The sequence below is a fragment of the Dermacentor albipictus genome, chromosome 8 (genome assembly GCF_038994185.2).
Source record: "Dermacentor albipictus isolate Rhodes 1998 colony chromosome 8, USDA_Dalb.pri_finalv2, whole genome shotgun sequence".
Lineage (NCBI taxonomy): Eukaryota > Metazoa > Arthropoda > Arachnida > Ixodida > Ixodidae > Dermacentor > Dermacentor albipictus.
The window spans coordinates 74,662,080-74,676,005 of record NC_091828.1 but is presented as its reverse complement, the minus strand read 5'-3'; the positions used below and the strand labels follow the sequence as shown (position 1 = coordinate 74,676,005).

The window sequence follows — 13,926 nt, the reverse complement described above, 5'->3', positions numbered from 1 at the left end:
AATGAATCTACAGAAGTAACAAGCGAGCATGGATAACTGCTGCTATATTTGAAGACGTGCGCCTTCTGGTATATTTGAAGACGTGCGCCTTCTGGATAGACGGCTCGATGCACAGAATCGGCTAGTGCTTTTAATAATTGACAATTGTCCGAGCCACGGGAAGATCGACAACCTCAAGGCAATTGCTGTGGAAGTTTTGCCTCCAAACACAACCGCGGTACTGCAACCCATGGATCAGGGAATCATTGAAACCACCTGGAAACTGTACCACAAGGCTCTTTTGCAGCGCATGCTCACAGCGTATGATACCAGCAAGAGGTACAACATTGATTTGCTTGGTGTGATCCATTTGCTGAACTTTTCATGGAAAGAACTCGAGCCTTTGAAGGTCGCCAACTGCTTTGCGCACGCCAGCTTTTTCTGGGGCCGTATTCTGAAACGTTCGCCTTCCACGAAAGTTTCGCTGCCACGAAAGTCGCATTCAATAAGCCAAGTGACTGCTTACCCATGACGTCAGCGTGCACTACCAACGCGCGCTCTCGGAACGCTTCACATCGCATGAGAGATCGCGCCCAGCGAGTGCAGAGCGGCTCGGGTGTGTTGTTTTCGAGTGTAGTGGTAGTAGTACGGGTTCTGCGCACTGACTACGTTTGCTTGCGGCCTCTTTAGGTAAAATAAATTGAATAAGGACATGTGAAATGCTTTATTTTACATGAATCAACAAACATCGCCGCGAAACAACGCGTGTAAAACGCCACCAAAAAGGCTACTCTAAACTACCACCTATCTTATCTCTACTACATTCCACCACCAACCGAACGCCAAGAGACACCAAATGACATGTTCATTTCTTCAATACATGTCGAGAGCACCCATCGGCACAATGACGTTAAAATGACGTAGGCTGGAACTACTAGATGGCGCTGTTTAATTTCCGGTTTTGCTAAAATCTCCAATCAGCGCGCGCTGTTGGCGGAGGCGTGGCCAGGGCGAAACTTTCGCGGAGGCGAACATTTCAGAATACGTCCCCTGCTCTGTTGTCAGTGACCCTAACGATGACCGGACTTGCAGCGATCTGTATGCGGCTGTTCATAAAAATGCTGGTCAAGACGTAGAAGGCAACTTTGAGACATTCGCGTTGGCTGATGCTGCTGCTCCCGTGGTTGCCCCAGCGATGGATGCGGAGATACTAATTGACACAGTTGGTGGCCCCGATGAGGATGAAGAGCCACGTGAAGTGCCAACTATGGTGCAGACGCGGGAGTGCCCACACCTGTTGTGAAATAAGGTTGAGAGCATGGGCAGTGACCACGGCCTCGTGCAATGCTTGGCCAAATTACAGCAGGGGTTGTTGTTCCCAGTAAGAACTTGAAACAGCCAAAGCTCGGTGCCTATTTCCAATGCAGCACTAATCAAAATGTTTGGCCGTTGACTATTACAACAGTTTTGACTTGACCCAAGTTTTCCAAGTGACGGCTGCTTGCTCCTACCAAACACAGGGACGAGGGCCCAGTGGTTAGCTTGCATCCCCAATCAGTAGTGCAGTAATCAAACTTTTCGCAGCACCCGAGTCCAAGATAACTTGACACATTTGTTCGTTGATGGTGAGAGGAAAAGTAAAAATGCCCGCTTCTGTAGCACGAGACACCTGCTTAATCACTGATGGTTGCTTGCGGGCATTGGTGTCGCCAGTTGATCATTTTCCTGCTTTTTTGGACTGGTGAACCCAAATCCCTCCTGCCACTTCAAAATTTCTGCAGTTAGTGTTAGATGGCACTATGTAACAAAATGTCCACTTATAGAACAGTTCAAGCACAGTTTATGAATTCTGGAGGTATTCTCTTGGGATCTGTTAAAAACTCGTGGTGAATAATAAATTGGATGCCTCGGAGGCGTCTTCACGTTCGCATGTTCCCTTTGAAGCAGGTTTCTCTGTGGCACTTGATTCTCTGAGAAACTGCTAGACTCTGTACACTGACAATTCCACATAGACTTCCGAGGCGAACGCTTTACCAAAACGGGACGTTCTACTGTCTGCGGTGTGGGAGGTTCAACTCAACCAGAACCTTAACGTTTTCCTCAGAATTGCTAATTTAGTCGAAGCGCAGAAAATAGTTTATCATGTCATTCAGGTTCTTCAAATTCTTGTCAAAGATGTGTTTCTTGGCCTTGGCTTGAAGCTTAGCCATAATGACCTGACACTTCTCCTGCTGCAATACTGGACCATTACATTGTTCCATAAGGCCCAACTTGCAGTATGCGAAGTCTGTATACGACTCTCCAGCTCGTTGTGTAGCTCCAAACATTCGCTGCTTAGAGGTTACCTCACAGTTTACATTGTAACGGCGGCAGAACGCTACCTTCACATCAGCCCATGTAGTGATATTGGCCATCTTTATGTGGTGGCACATCCATGTGAAATCCTTAGCTGGGAGCCTGGAGATAACGAAGGGTATCGTGACCTCTTCATGAATGCTGAAGGATTTGAACCAAAAATCAACTTGGTGAAACCAGGTGGTGTCATCTTTCCCAAGATTCGGTAAAAAGCTAGCCATGGAACTTCGGAAATCAGTCGCAAGCGTCTTGACACTCTTGGAGTAGCTTCGTCTTTTGCTTTGCTGCATTGGTTTCCCGAGCTGAATTTAGTTCCGCATTTATCACCACAGTGCTCAGGGCTCAGTACACATGAGCCATGATAGCTTTGGGTTATAATTTAAACATATCAGAAGACAATAAGAAACTGACAGACCTTTTGAAAGGTGACGACCTATCCAGTTGTTGGTCGAGAAAGCTCCAGATGGAGAATCCTTAGAATTTCTCGACCAGATATCCGAATGGAGGTGTCTGATGGCTATTCTGCTCATCTCGTAGTGGTACATACATTGATATTGGTACTGCAGTTTTGGTGCCCCATGGTCGAATTGTTTTCACTGGGAAACAAAGTACAAGAGAAATAGAAAATGAAAAACGCACAATTGAGCATAGAAACCAGATTTTAAAAATTTGCAGTGCCATCGACGTCAAAAATTTCTTGGTTGTGTATTTTCGGGCATTTTCTCTCTGTGTTTTACGTGCGTACAGTGTGGTGTCAAAAGTTTACGGGCTGTGGGATCTCTTAGTGAACTGAATATTTCTACAGCCTGGTGCTCGAATTTCCACTCTGTGCTATATATAGTATCTTAGCGTTTGACACCTTTTCTGGCTGCGGTCATTTTCTCGGATTCTGCGGTCCGCAAACTTTTGACACCGACTGTACATACTTGTACTTGTGGAGTAAAAATCGCTTGGAGGACGACACAATCGCATGTCTATTTTTGAAAACTATCTTCGCTTCGGTGCAGTTTAGTTTGGATAGTCTATGAAGAGGAAGAGGTGAACCGGAAGGCTAGGCGGGCCACGTGGCCCGCTGCCCTAGATCTAGGGATAAATCCCTAGTGCTGGCGTCACTGCACCGCAAGCGGCTATGGTTAGACTGGGACTTTGGAAAGGTCGAATTTCCGGCGGGCTCAGCAGACTTGGCGGCGCCGTCGCGGTGTTGCCGACTCAGACCGGCGCGCTGAAATAACGGTCTTTTCGCCGACTCAGTGCAGCGGGGCGAAAGTTAAGCGTCGCGCCAGTCAACCAGAAGGAGAGCTTCACCATTGTCCACCTCTGACAGCCCTCATCGCGACGCAGACTGAATGGAAGCTGCGCCGAACACGCAGCCGGTTCTCGTTGCTGATGGCACGAGCCTCAGCCTTCGCTGTTACGCGGGCCTAGTATCTTGCTTAGGGATGCCGCTTCTAGTGGTTAAAATCGGTCGCGAGTCTTGCGACGTTTCACTTGAGAAAAGTTTCATTCTGAAACTTCGTTATTCTTTTTTTTTTTCTGTTCCTTTCCTATTGTAGATGACTGACAGTTCGCACATTTCAGCGCTTCGTCCCTAAAGTTTACATCGACGCACTTCTGCCGCACGCGTGGGCTCATTTCAGAAGGTATACCGTTCCTCAATCGTTCATAGCTCGCATATTTTTCGCGCTCGAAGTCGCGTGCTGGAGTGTACGCGCACAAGATTTCCCCGCTTACATTTCCCCGCACATTTCGACGCACTCGCGTTTTACTGACTGCGTTCTCGGGAAACACAGCCTGGAATCTCAGGTGGGGTGTTTCTTTCAACCATGATTTGTTTTCTGAAATTTTTTTTGTCTTTTATTTCCTCGCACGTCTGCTCGTGTCTACCGGTGTCGTCTGCCAGGCTGTTTCCTTCCGTTGCTGCTTGGCGCTGCGCCACGCGTGGCTCAGCGCTGAGACGCGCGCCTTTCTCCCTCTCCCTCTTTTCTCCGGAGCGCGAAAGGGAAGAAGCGGGGAAGAGCTTCGCGACTCCGGCTCTGGGCGAGAATGAGTGCTCGGGGTTCTATTCCCAGTCGGGCACGCCCTCAAAATAGCGCCCACGCCTGTCAGAAGAAGGGAAGGGGTGGCGCGCGTGTATCGGCGTGCATTGCACCGTTGCGAGCGGGAGTAAAAGAGGGGAGGGTGTTATTGCTGCGCTCGCGGTGCAGCTAGGGAAAGCCGGCTTTTAGGAGTTGAGCGAGCTGGAGTCCGGTGGGAGGGTGTGGCAGGAGAGAGAGGAGGGATTCGGAAGCGTAAACCTGGCACCCGCTTCAAACTCCCAAAGCTGGAGAGCCGGCCGGCCACGCAGTCGGTTCTTTCTTTCCCTCCCATCAACCTCCTCACACCTCCCTCACAGTCGATCTCGGGGAAGGCTCCAGCGTCTATCTTGGAAACGGGCACACTTTCGCCCCGTGACCCGTCGACGACGCGGCTGCTCTGAGGTAATCGATGCTGAGTTCTTGACATGCCAGCTTATAATCTCCATTATGTACAGTTATGTACACGGAACTTTCCTCAGTTCTGTTGCGTGTCTCTTGGTCATTGGATCTGACTCCGTTCCTTAAATGGACATCCACATAGGGGAGCGGTGTTTGGGCTAGCAGCAACGCAAGTAGATTATTTTTGTTTGCATTTGTTATTATTGTATTGTTTTTCTGTCAATGTTTGAGCTTGTTCTTTGCAGTGACAGGATTGTTTGCCAGTTGCGAGTATTATCTGACTTTTCCTGCTTGCCTATTGCTTTTAAAGTGAAAGTGCCATCTCTAAATACAGATCTTTGTGCAACATATTTAAGCCCTGCAGATAGCCTCTTTCTGAGCATAATTATTGTACACATGCATATGGATGCTCTTGGTTCTTAAATTAGTAGATAATTCTGGCATAAACTTTCTCTTTGCCTTTTTGCAGTTTTGTGTATTTGTTTCTCTGATCATCTGCTTGACTTAGCAGAAATACTAGTATGGAGTTGAGCCTTTGATTTAATCTTGCTTATAACTTCTCATTACTAAGTTAGTTTTCCTTCAGATGCTATAGGCAGCTGTGTTGGAGGTGCATGTCTCTATGCAAATTTGCTTCTTTTCAAGCAGAAAAGATGTTGCAGATGATCATAGTCATGTTATAAGCGAATTTTTTTGCACCCTAGACATAATTTCTGAAATGTGCATGAAGTTTCGTATGCAGCTCTTCTTTGAGACCTAGAGGTAGGTAGTAAAGTTTGGGGCCATGGTAAATGAAGCTCCGGTGGCCAAAATTAACTCTTGACTCTCCGCCGTGGCATAGCTCCCACGTTACTTTGGGACATTAAACCTCCATAGTCATTCTAAGAGCAGTGTGCTATCTTCTTTGTGACGCTAATGCATTAATCATGCAGTTTCTTATTTTGTTTTCATGTCTTTGTTCCTGCATCTCTCTTGTGCAGGCCTCTGGGCGGCACACTGCAGACTTACTTTGAGAACCTCTCACTTCGAGGGGAAACAGCACGTGGGCTCAGCTTTGGTGGTGGAGCTCCGACGGACTTCATTCCCTTCACCCCCGTAGATCCGTGGGACCAAAGGACCAGGAGTAAGTGCAGCAGTTATGGCAATATAGTTTTAATAAGCTATGGATATGGGCAAACCTGTCTTCTGTACTTATATTGTGTAGTCACTTCAGTTCTCCTACTAGTTCCTTCCTCTTCTAGTCTTCTTTCTTGAGGCACTCTGCGATAGTTTGTATTAGTGTGTGAATGTCCAAACTTTTTATACAAATAGGATACCATTGTTTTGAGTCAAAAGTATTCAGTTATGGCCAGACATATGGGTTGGCTACAATTGTTAGCGCCTACTTGTAACATAGAAAGGCCTGTGCATGTGATCCGTGAGCTGCTTCAGATGTCTGTTGTAAGTGATGAAGGAACTGTGGTCACCCTTCACATTTTGCTGAGTGGAAAGCTGCCCAGCTGAAAGGACTTCCAAGTAGCATTGTGTGTAATGAAGGAAGTATACGAAATTGTTTTGTACAACCTTCTATCTCCACATACCTTTTCTACTTTCAAAAGCAGAATAATAATGTACATTTGATTCAATACTCAAAGCCTGTATTTCCTTAAATGTTCTGTTTGATGCAACTTAAAAAATTGAAATTTTTTTAGCACCCCTCATATCATGCAATTCCTGTTTTTTCCTTTTGTGCACAGCAAAGTATGAGTGAGCATCTTGTGTCAATGCTTGTAAATCAATGTGGTGCATTTCCTGAGCAATGCCATGCTATATAGTGGGGTTCTGCAGGCAAAAGCGGAATAAATAATAAAAAAATTTTGACCTTTATTGATGTGCATTATTCTATTGTATTGGCATATGCGTGCGGTATGAAGGGATAACAAGAAAACAGATTGGGTGAGGGAACAAATGTGATTTAATGACATCTTAGTTGAAATGAAGAAAAAGAAATGGGCATGGGCAGGGCATGCAATGAGGAGGGTCATTAAGGGTTACAGACTGGATTCCAAGAAAAGGGAAGCGTAACAGGGGGCGGCAGAAAGTTGGGTGGACGGACGAAGTTAAGAAGTTTACAGGGACAACATGACCACAATTAGCACATGACCAGGTTGTAGAAGTATGGGAGAGGCCTTCGCCCTGCAGTGGGCATAGCCAGGTTAATGATGATGATGATGGTGATTGTATTCCTAGGTATCGATGTACGAGAATGCGCAAGCCTAATTATTAGCATAAAACCAGTTTTAGCATTACTCACCATGGTGTCTCAGTGGCTATGGCAACTTTCTGCCGAGCACAAGGTCATGGGCTTGATTCCTGGCCGAAATGTTGTAGCACTCATGTGCTGAGATTTAGGTGCTTGAACCACACGGGGCCAAAATGAATCCAAAGTTCTCACTAGGTGATTTCTCGTAGTGACTATCCTGCTTCAAGACCTTAAATCCCTGCTACGTCTGACCGGGTCAGAAGACAACTTCTGGAACAAGAAGAAGCCTTTAATGTAGCACACTTGCCAACCAGAATAGCCATCAAAGCACGAATAACCGCATGCAGCAACAGTATCATTGATTTTAACAACAATCCGGACCAATGAGCAACTGCCGAGCTAGCACTTTTTTGGCGGCACGTGTGAGACTATTAAAATTCTTAGTTCAACTTTTCTTCATCTTGTAGTTACGTAGAAAGGTAGGTGACATGCAAAGCAAAAGCACACAAGCCCCCATAAATCAATCGGTAAAGGAGTTTTTGCATTGTTGATATTTACAAACATTTCCAGCTTACATTCTGAGCTCAGCTTGAGGTTGACTGTATTTAGCACCTTATTGAGAATTATGCTTGCAAATGTCTTCAAAATGGCTTTCTGCTAACTGTGACTACTGAACACCCTTGCTGAGCGAAGGAGGTATGTTCTGTCATGGTATCACAGGGTGTCTACCAACCGGGAAAACCGGGAAAACCGGGAATTCTCAGGGAATTTGAACAGTCTGGAAAAACTCAGGGAAAACTCAGGGAATTCGTGCTTCTGTCAGGGAAAATTAGCTGTAACTTTATTGAAAGGGAACGAAAGTCGTGTTAATGCTGGCTCCAGTAACAGAGGAATCGCAATGAATCGTCATTGACGCCGTGTCATCGGCACGATGTATTGCCAGAGTAGTTAACGACCGATTTTTCCAGACGCTTTTTCGGACATGCCCGATAATTTGCACGGCTTTGCGGCACCACCACGTACTCCATATAGTAAATGTATATTGCCCTGACTGCAGGTCTGAAATGGCATTAATCAAAGCCGCCACCGCCGCCATTTTGATTATCTCGCCGCCCCGAACTGGCACTATCGCACGCAAATCCGCCGGCAGCCGTGGCCACCACCACGCAACGTTTGGCCTAGCTGCTTCTACGTTCGCTGTTAAGCTTCTTGCCGTGCGGTGCCGTGTTTTTCATTGAAAGAATTCGCCGCTGTCAGCAATGGCACCAACACCACGTTTGTAATCTTCGCCATTGGCTTCGAAGTTCGCAGATCACACACAGCGCGTTTTGTAATGACAGTTTCCGAAAGTTAGCTTCGCCTCATTACAGCAATGTTAGGCGGTGAAGCTTACAAGCGTGGGAAGGGGCAATTGTCACGGGAAACATTATGTATTCCTTAAATATACGCGCGTGCACCCTCATCTCCTGTCACAGTACGAGCACTGATATGCCTAATAAGTGTACTGGCAGGCCTTAAGAACTTTTGCGGACGTGCCTGTTCCAATTTTAGCCCTCATAGGCAGTTAGAGACATGCATTCATTTTTTTCGGACTGCCCGATTTTCGGATGTTTTTGTGGCCCCTAGGGAGTCCGAAAAATTGGACGTTGACTGTACAACTGACCAAGAGGATGCTTCAAATGATCCATGGGGTGAACGTGTGGCAGAAGGAGGATGAGAACAGGAAGGACCGACGTCCTGAGGAATTAACGGGAAATGAAGCGTCCCACCACCTCTTTGAAGGAGCTTGAGCTCAAAAAACAAAGCGTTGGCTGATGCCGAGATGCAGGTGTCCTTCATTCAAATCAAAATAAGCTATTTAAAGCAGTGAAACCCTACACTGAGATGTTTTGTACGGGCAGAGAGTATGTCATTGTCAGGACAGTCGAGATTGACTTCCCAGTTGCTGAGAGAGAATCTTAGTTGTGACAAACTTCAGGCCTCATACCGATGAGCTTGCTATCAGTTGATAGAAATAGCTCATATTCAAAAAATATTTACTTATGTATGCATCTCCTTACACTCGTATTTGAATATGTTCGACCCAATTTGCAATGGGCTTTACCATTTTTTTCACTGTGCATTTTACTAACACCTTCCTTCTGTTTTCTTTTTAAGTAAAATAGATATTACTCCTTACTATTCAAACTGGATTAAGTCATTTTTTTTTTTGTTTCAACATGCTTACTAGAGAGTGACAGCATCGGGCAACATGGTGTCAGCCTGTCTTGACATAAAACAAAGTTCTGGCTCATTCAGGGAATTTAGCAAAAGTGCTCAGGGAAAACCTGGAAAACTCAGGGAATTTGGAAATGTCAGCTTGGTAGACACCCTGTATCACAACATATCTGTTACACATCCACACTGGTGGATTACTCACTGAGAAAGGCAAGTAGAAGAAGCTCGTGTTGGATTTGTGTAGGTTCCATATCACCCCCTGAACAAGTGAGGCAACCAGCACCACCTGTGGCTCGAAACATGTCTTCGGAGACAGCAACAGAGCCGGCTACAGAGGAAGCCACGCGGCCTGCTTCAGATACGGCAGCAGCTGACAGCAACGGGGAGATTGAAGACCGGCCGGCACCTGTCCGAAAGTCTCGGCGATACAGTGACCCACCTGTGTTCTACCCACAAGTCGACGTAAGTCAGTTGCTTGCCTTTTGCCTTAGAACTTTTTTCTCACGGATTGCTCTATTTGCATATTATTTTAGCTCTGCATACTTACAGTTTTCTGACAACAAAAGAAAAGTGCTAAAATGCCCGCGTGCTAAGAATCTGTAGCATATTAAAGGACTTCGAATTGTCAAAGTTAGAGCCCTCCATTGTGACATCCTGCATAGCTAGGGTTCTGTGTTTCCAATTCAGTCAGACTCCCAGAAATGCAATACATGAAATGTTCGCCAGTTCATATTAGTGAGACAGCAGTTAAAGAGTTCAAAACCGGGCTTGCCGTCTCTGTTGCTTGCCAACAACAGTTGACAAAAGTTGTTGTCAGGTGACCTCCTCATCCTCAGTTTGCCCCTTGCCACAGGATTTGAGCTAATGTCTCTGTGGCAATGGGTGCCTGGACGCACTAACCACAGCGCTATTGCACAGCTTTGGTGCTTGGTGATTTGTGGGGGGTTTTCCTACACACTACACAAACACTGAATCGCAAAAATGGCAAAAGTCTTGTTTCCATGAAAGAGGGAGATTTTCAGAAACTACAGCAGAAATACTGTGAACAATTGAGGAATGATCAATGGCGCACAAAGGCATGTCCACACAAATTGGAAGAAGGTGTAAGTCAAAAGTTTTCCTGCACCTGCTTAGTGAATAGGTCCGATAGCCATTTTCTTTTTCAGCTTGCCGCCACACATTGTGAAATGGGAAAACCAATAAACATTAGCATGCTAATTAGTTGTAGATATGGCAGTGAAAAAAAAAGTTAGTAGGCTTCCTTTAAAATGAACTTGGCTAAGACAGACTGTCTAAATAGGCTTAGCAGCTCAGCTATGTCTTAGTTTCCATAGATGCAGTGCTTATGTTAAGCTAAGCTTCTGATAAGACCAGATTGTGAAGGTCACTTGATGTTCATCTTAGAGTCTACAGTACGTATTCTTGCTTCCTCTGAGGAACACCTCACATTGTTAGTTTTCGTTTTATAATTTTGTGGAGCTTAAACAGCTGCAGTGCAGAATGGATGGGCAGGTACAGAATGTCTCGATTATAGAAAACACATATTGTTGCTAAAACCTTTTTTTTCTGGCTACTTGTTCATTTCAAGGACTGTACAATGAGTGGCGCAACAATAAATAATAAGTGTAATGCCAAGAAACAAGAAGACGGTGGTGGTCATTAAACACCGAGGGTAGCTGATATTTTAGTTCAGGTTAAAAGGAAGAAGCAGATAACGGTGGTCTCTTGGAATGACGGAATGGGCGCTGAAGGAAAGGAAATCCAGTTGAGTACGACAGAGTAATTATTATGGTGTGATGAAAATAGGAAACTCGCATGTTAAAGGTGCAGTCAGCTGACGCAAAACTGGGATAATTGTAGACTTGCACAGTTTGTTTGGCATTTTGTCAAAAAGCTCTAGCTGTCAAACTTCCGTGCAGGGTGCTGCTGCACTGAAAGAACTCGAGGGTCACCTGGAGAGCGTCATCAATGACCAGGAGCGGTCAGCACTCAGGGAGCTGCACGAATACCTCGTCACGGACAATGGAGCATGGGCCCTCGGAACGCCGCAGCTCGACCTGTTCAGTATGTTCATCGGTTTGTTAGTAATTAGTTCGTTTCTTAGGTGCTGTTTTGTTAGCAACTAGTTTTCGCTGTAGTATGTGCATGTGTTCGTGTGCACGCACGTGCACGCATGTGCAGAAACTGTGGTCGAAGCTATTTACTTCAACATGTTGAATTGTTACTCGTTAAGTTTGTTTACTGTACTCACAGGCAACTTTGCGTGGCAGTGAAGGGAAAGCTGCAGTGGCAGTACTTCTGCATGTGTTACTCAGTAAAGTAGTCTGGCAGTGTTTGACGGTGCCTTTTTCATTTTCTTGGAGCAGCTATTGAATCAGTGCAGCTAGCTGTGTGCAATGGTTTTGTATTTTCCAAAACGTGAAACGTGGGCAATGTGAAAAAATAAACTTGAAATTTAATAGTGTGGAATATTTTGTCTTATTTTAACACATGTGGTTTGGTATGTAGAATGTTCTATGTTTTCTGTTCCCAAGCTTAAACAAGTGCAAGTGAGACTGGGACTATTTTTACGAGCGCTATCACACCTATGCTTTGCCTCCGTAGCTTTCCATTAATTGGCAAAGAAAGTTGGCCACAAGTATGTAGCCACTTTTCTTTGCAGTACCCTACGTCTACTAGCTGCAGTTTTGTCAGGTTATTTTTTTCCTCTCCTCATCAGTCCAAGTTGAGGTAAGGATATATCGCCAACATACAACTAGATCACTGCTCGTTCCATGAACTGTGTTGTGTGTTGTGGTATCAGTAATTGGCCCACCACGTAGAATTGAGAGGGAGAACGTGCCAGCACTGTAACCTGCCCACTGCAATGGCTCTGTGATCGTGGTGGTCTGCTGCTGAGCCTGTTGCTGGTTCAATAGCTGGCTTTGGTGGCCAGGTTGTGATGGGGGTGGAATGTAGCAGTGCTTGTATGCATAGTATTAGCTGAATGCCATAAAGAGTCCCAGTTGCTCAAAGTTAATCCATAGCACTAAAGCACTCTACCAAGCTTTTCTCTCAGCTTACTGCAGACATACTGTTTTGGACATTAAACCCCAGTTGTAATTACTTGCCGAATTTCAGACCCCCAGTCTTAGAAATGGATGGTCCTTACATTGAGCAATTCAGTAACCTAACTTTTTTTAAAATTTGCAGCCATGAAAAGACTATGTGGGTGCGTGGGTTAGCAGGGTCACCTTAATTTAGCTTCTTTCTTTAATTAAAAGCGGTGCATAGTTTGGATACCTTCCTCAACCTCAAGAACTGTAGAATTAGTAGCACCCTCATTTCACTGATTCTAGAGTGCTGGCAGACAGATGCTTTTTCAATAACATTGGGCTCTTTAGAGTTGAACCACCATGTAACGCACCACAGCACTAAAGAAACTTGAGGGACACCTGAAGATCATAACCAATGACCAGAAGCGGTCAACGCTCAAGGAGCTGCACGAATACCTCTTCTTTTTTTTTCTAAAGCTCCTGCCTCACTATCTCGTACTCAGACCTCCTCCTGTCTGCCTGCTTTCTGCAGACAAGTTGCTGACCGACCCTGGCCTGTCGTCGGCCGTGCGACTGTCGCTCCTGCGGGTGCTTCAGGCAGCAGCACTCAAGGAGGACGTCATCCTGTTCCTCCACCAGGACCGCAAGAGCCACTGCATCATGAGCTACGTGTACCGCATCGAGAGCCTGTCCCCCGAGGAGCAGGACGAAGTGCTGAAACTGGTGTGTGTGTGCTAGGCTCCTATCCAGTCATCTGGGGGCAACAAAGCAGCAATGGACTTGAGCTGGAGAAGGCGGCAGACACACGCAGGCACTATTTGCATCTACGGAAAGACACACAGGGAGATGAAGAATGACACACGCATACAATGAGCGCTGACTGACAACTGTTTGTTTCAAGCATGGAATTCATCAAAAATTTAAAAAGGGGGGGCAAAGGGAAACGACTTGTTAGTCTGCACTCGTCGTATGTTTCTGGTGTGCTCCTTTTTCATCACATGTGCCTTTACGTAACACTGGGCTAGAGTTGTACTACTAGCCTCGTGCTTTGCTTTACTCCACTAGAGAACATATAATAATGCGAACATCTATAAGAAGTATGTAGAACTGTGTGCACATCAACCTAAGGAATGTTCCAAGAAAAAAAAACACATAAGACATACATGAAAATATTACAGTTGAGCCAGTTTATAATGAACTCTATAGCGCTGCAAAAAGATGGCTGTTATATCAGGAGTTCATTATATATGGACTTGCCCTAAAAAGTGCTCAAAAATTAATGGCACTGAAGCTGGCGCCGACACTTTATTTACTCATTTATTTATTTATTTATTTATTTATTTATTTATTTATTTATTTATTTATTTATTTATTTATTATACATACTTTCAAGGCCCTAAGGCACTACAGAAAGGAGTGGTACATAACAAGCAATGCAATATGCAGACAATGGTATGCAGGCAACGTTAAGCGATAGCGTGGTAGGCTGCTGTTTTGAATGAAGTTACATCTGTGATCTGAATGATGGAAGCAGGAAGGTGGTTCCAGTCGACACTTGTGCGGGGTAAAAAAAAATCATGATACTTGTTCGTTCGGGAGGATGGGACGGCAACTTTATATCTGT

At 45.3% G+C, this 13,926-nt stretch overlaps 1 protein-coding gene across 1 annotated transcript in view; it reads left to right on the top strand.

The window, feature by feature from the left end:
- LOC135921848 (uncharacterized) overlaps positions 1-13,926 on the top strand; it is a 47,588-nt gene that overhangs the window by 24,595 nt on the left and 9,067 nt on the right. The window contains exons 5-8 of the mRNA XM_065456229.1: positions 5,789-5,931; positions 9,512-9,729; positions 11,187-11,331; positions 12,835-13,025. Coding sequence (XP_065312301.1) covers positions 5,789-5,931; positions 9,512-9,729; positions 11,187-11,331; positions 12,835-13,025 — 697 coding nt within the window. The remainder of the gene's footprint in view (positions 1-5,788; positions 5,932-9,511; positions 9,730-11,186; positions 11,332-12,834; positions 13,026-13,926) is intronic.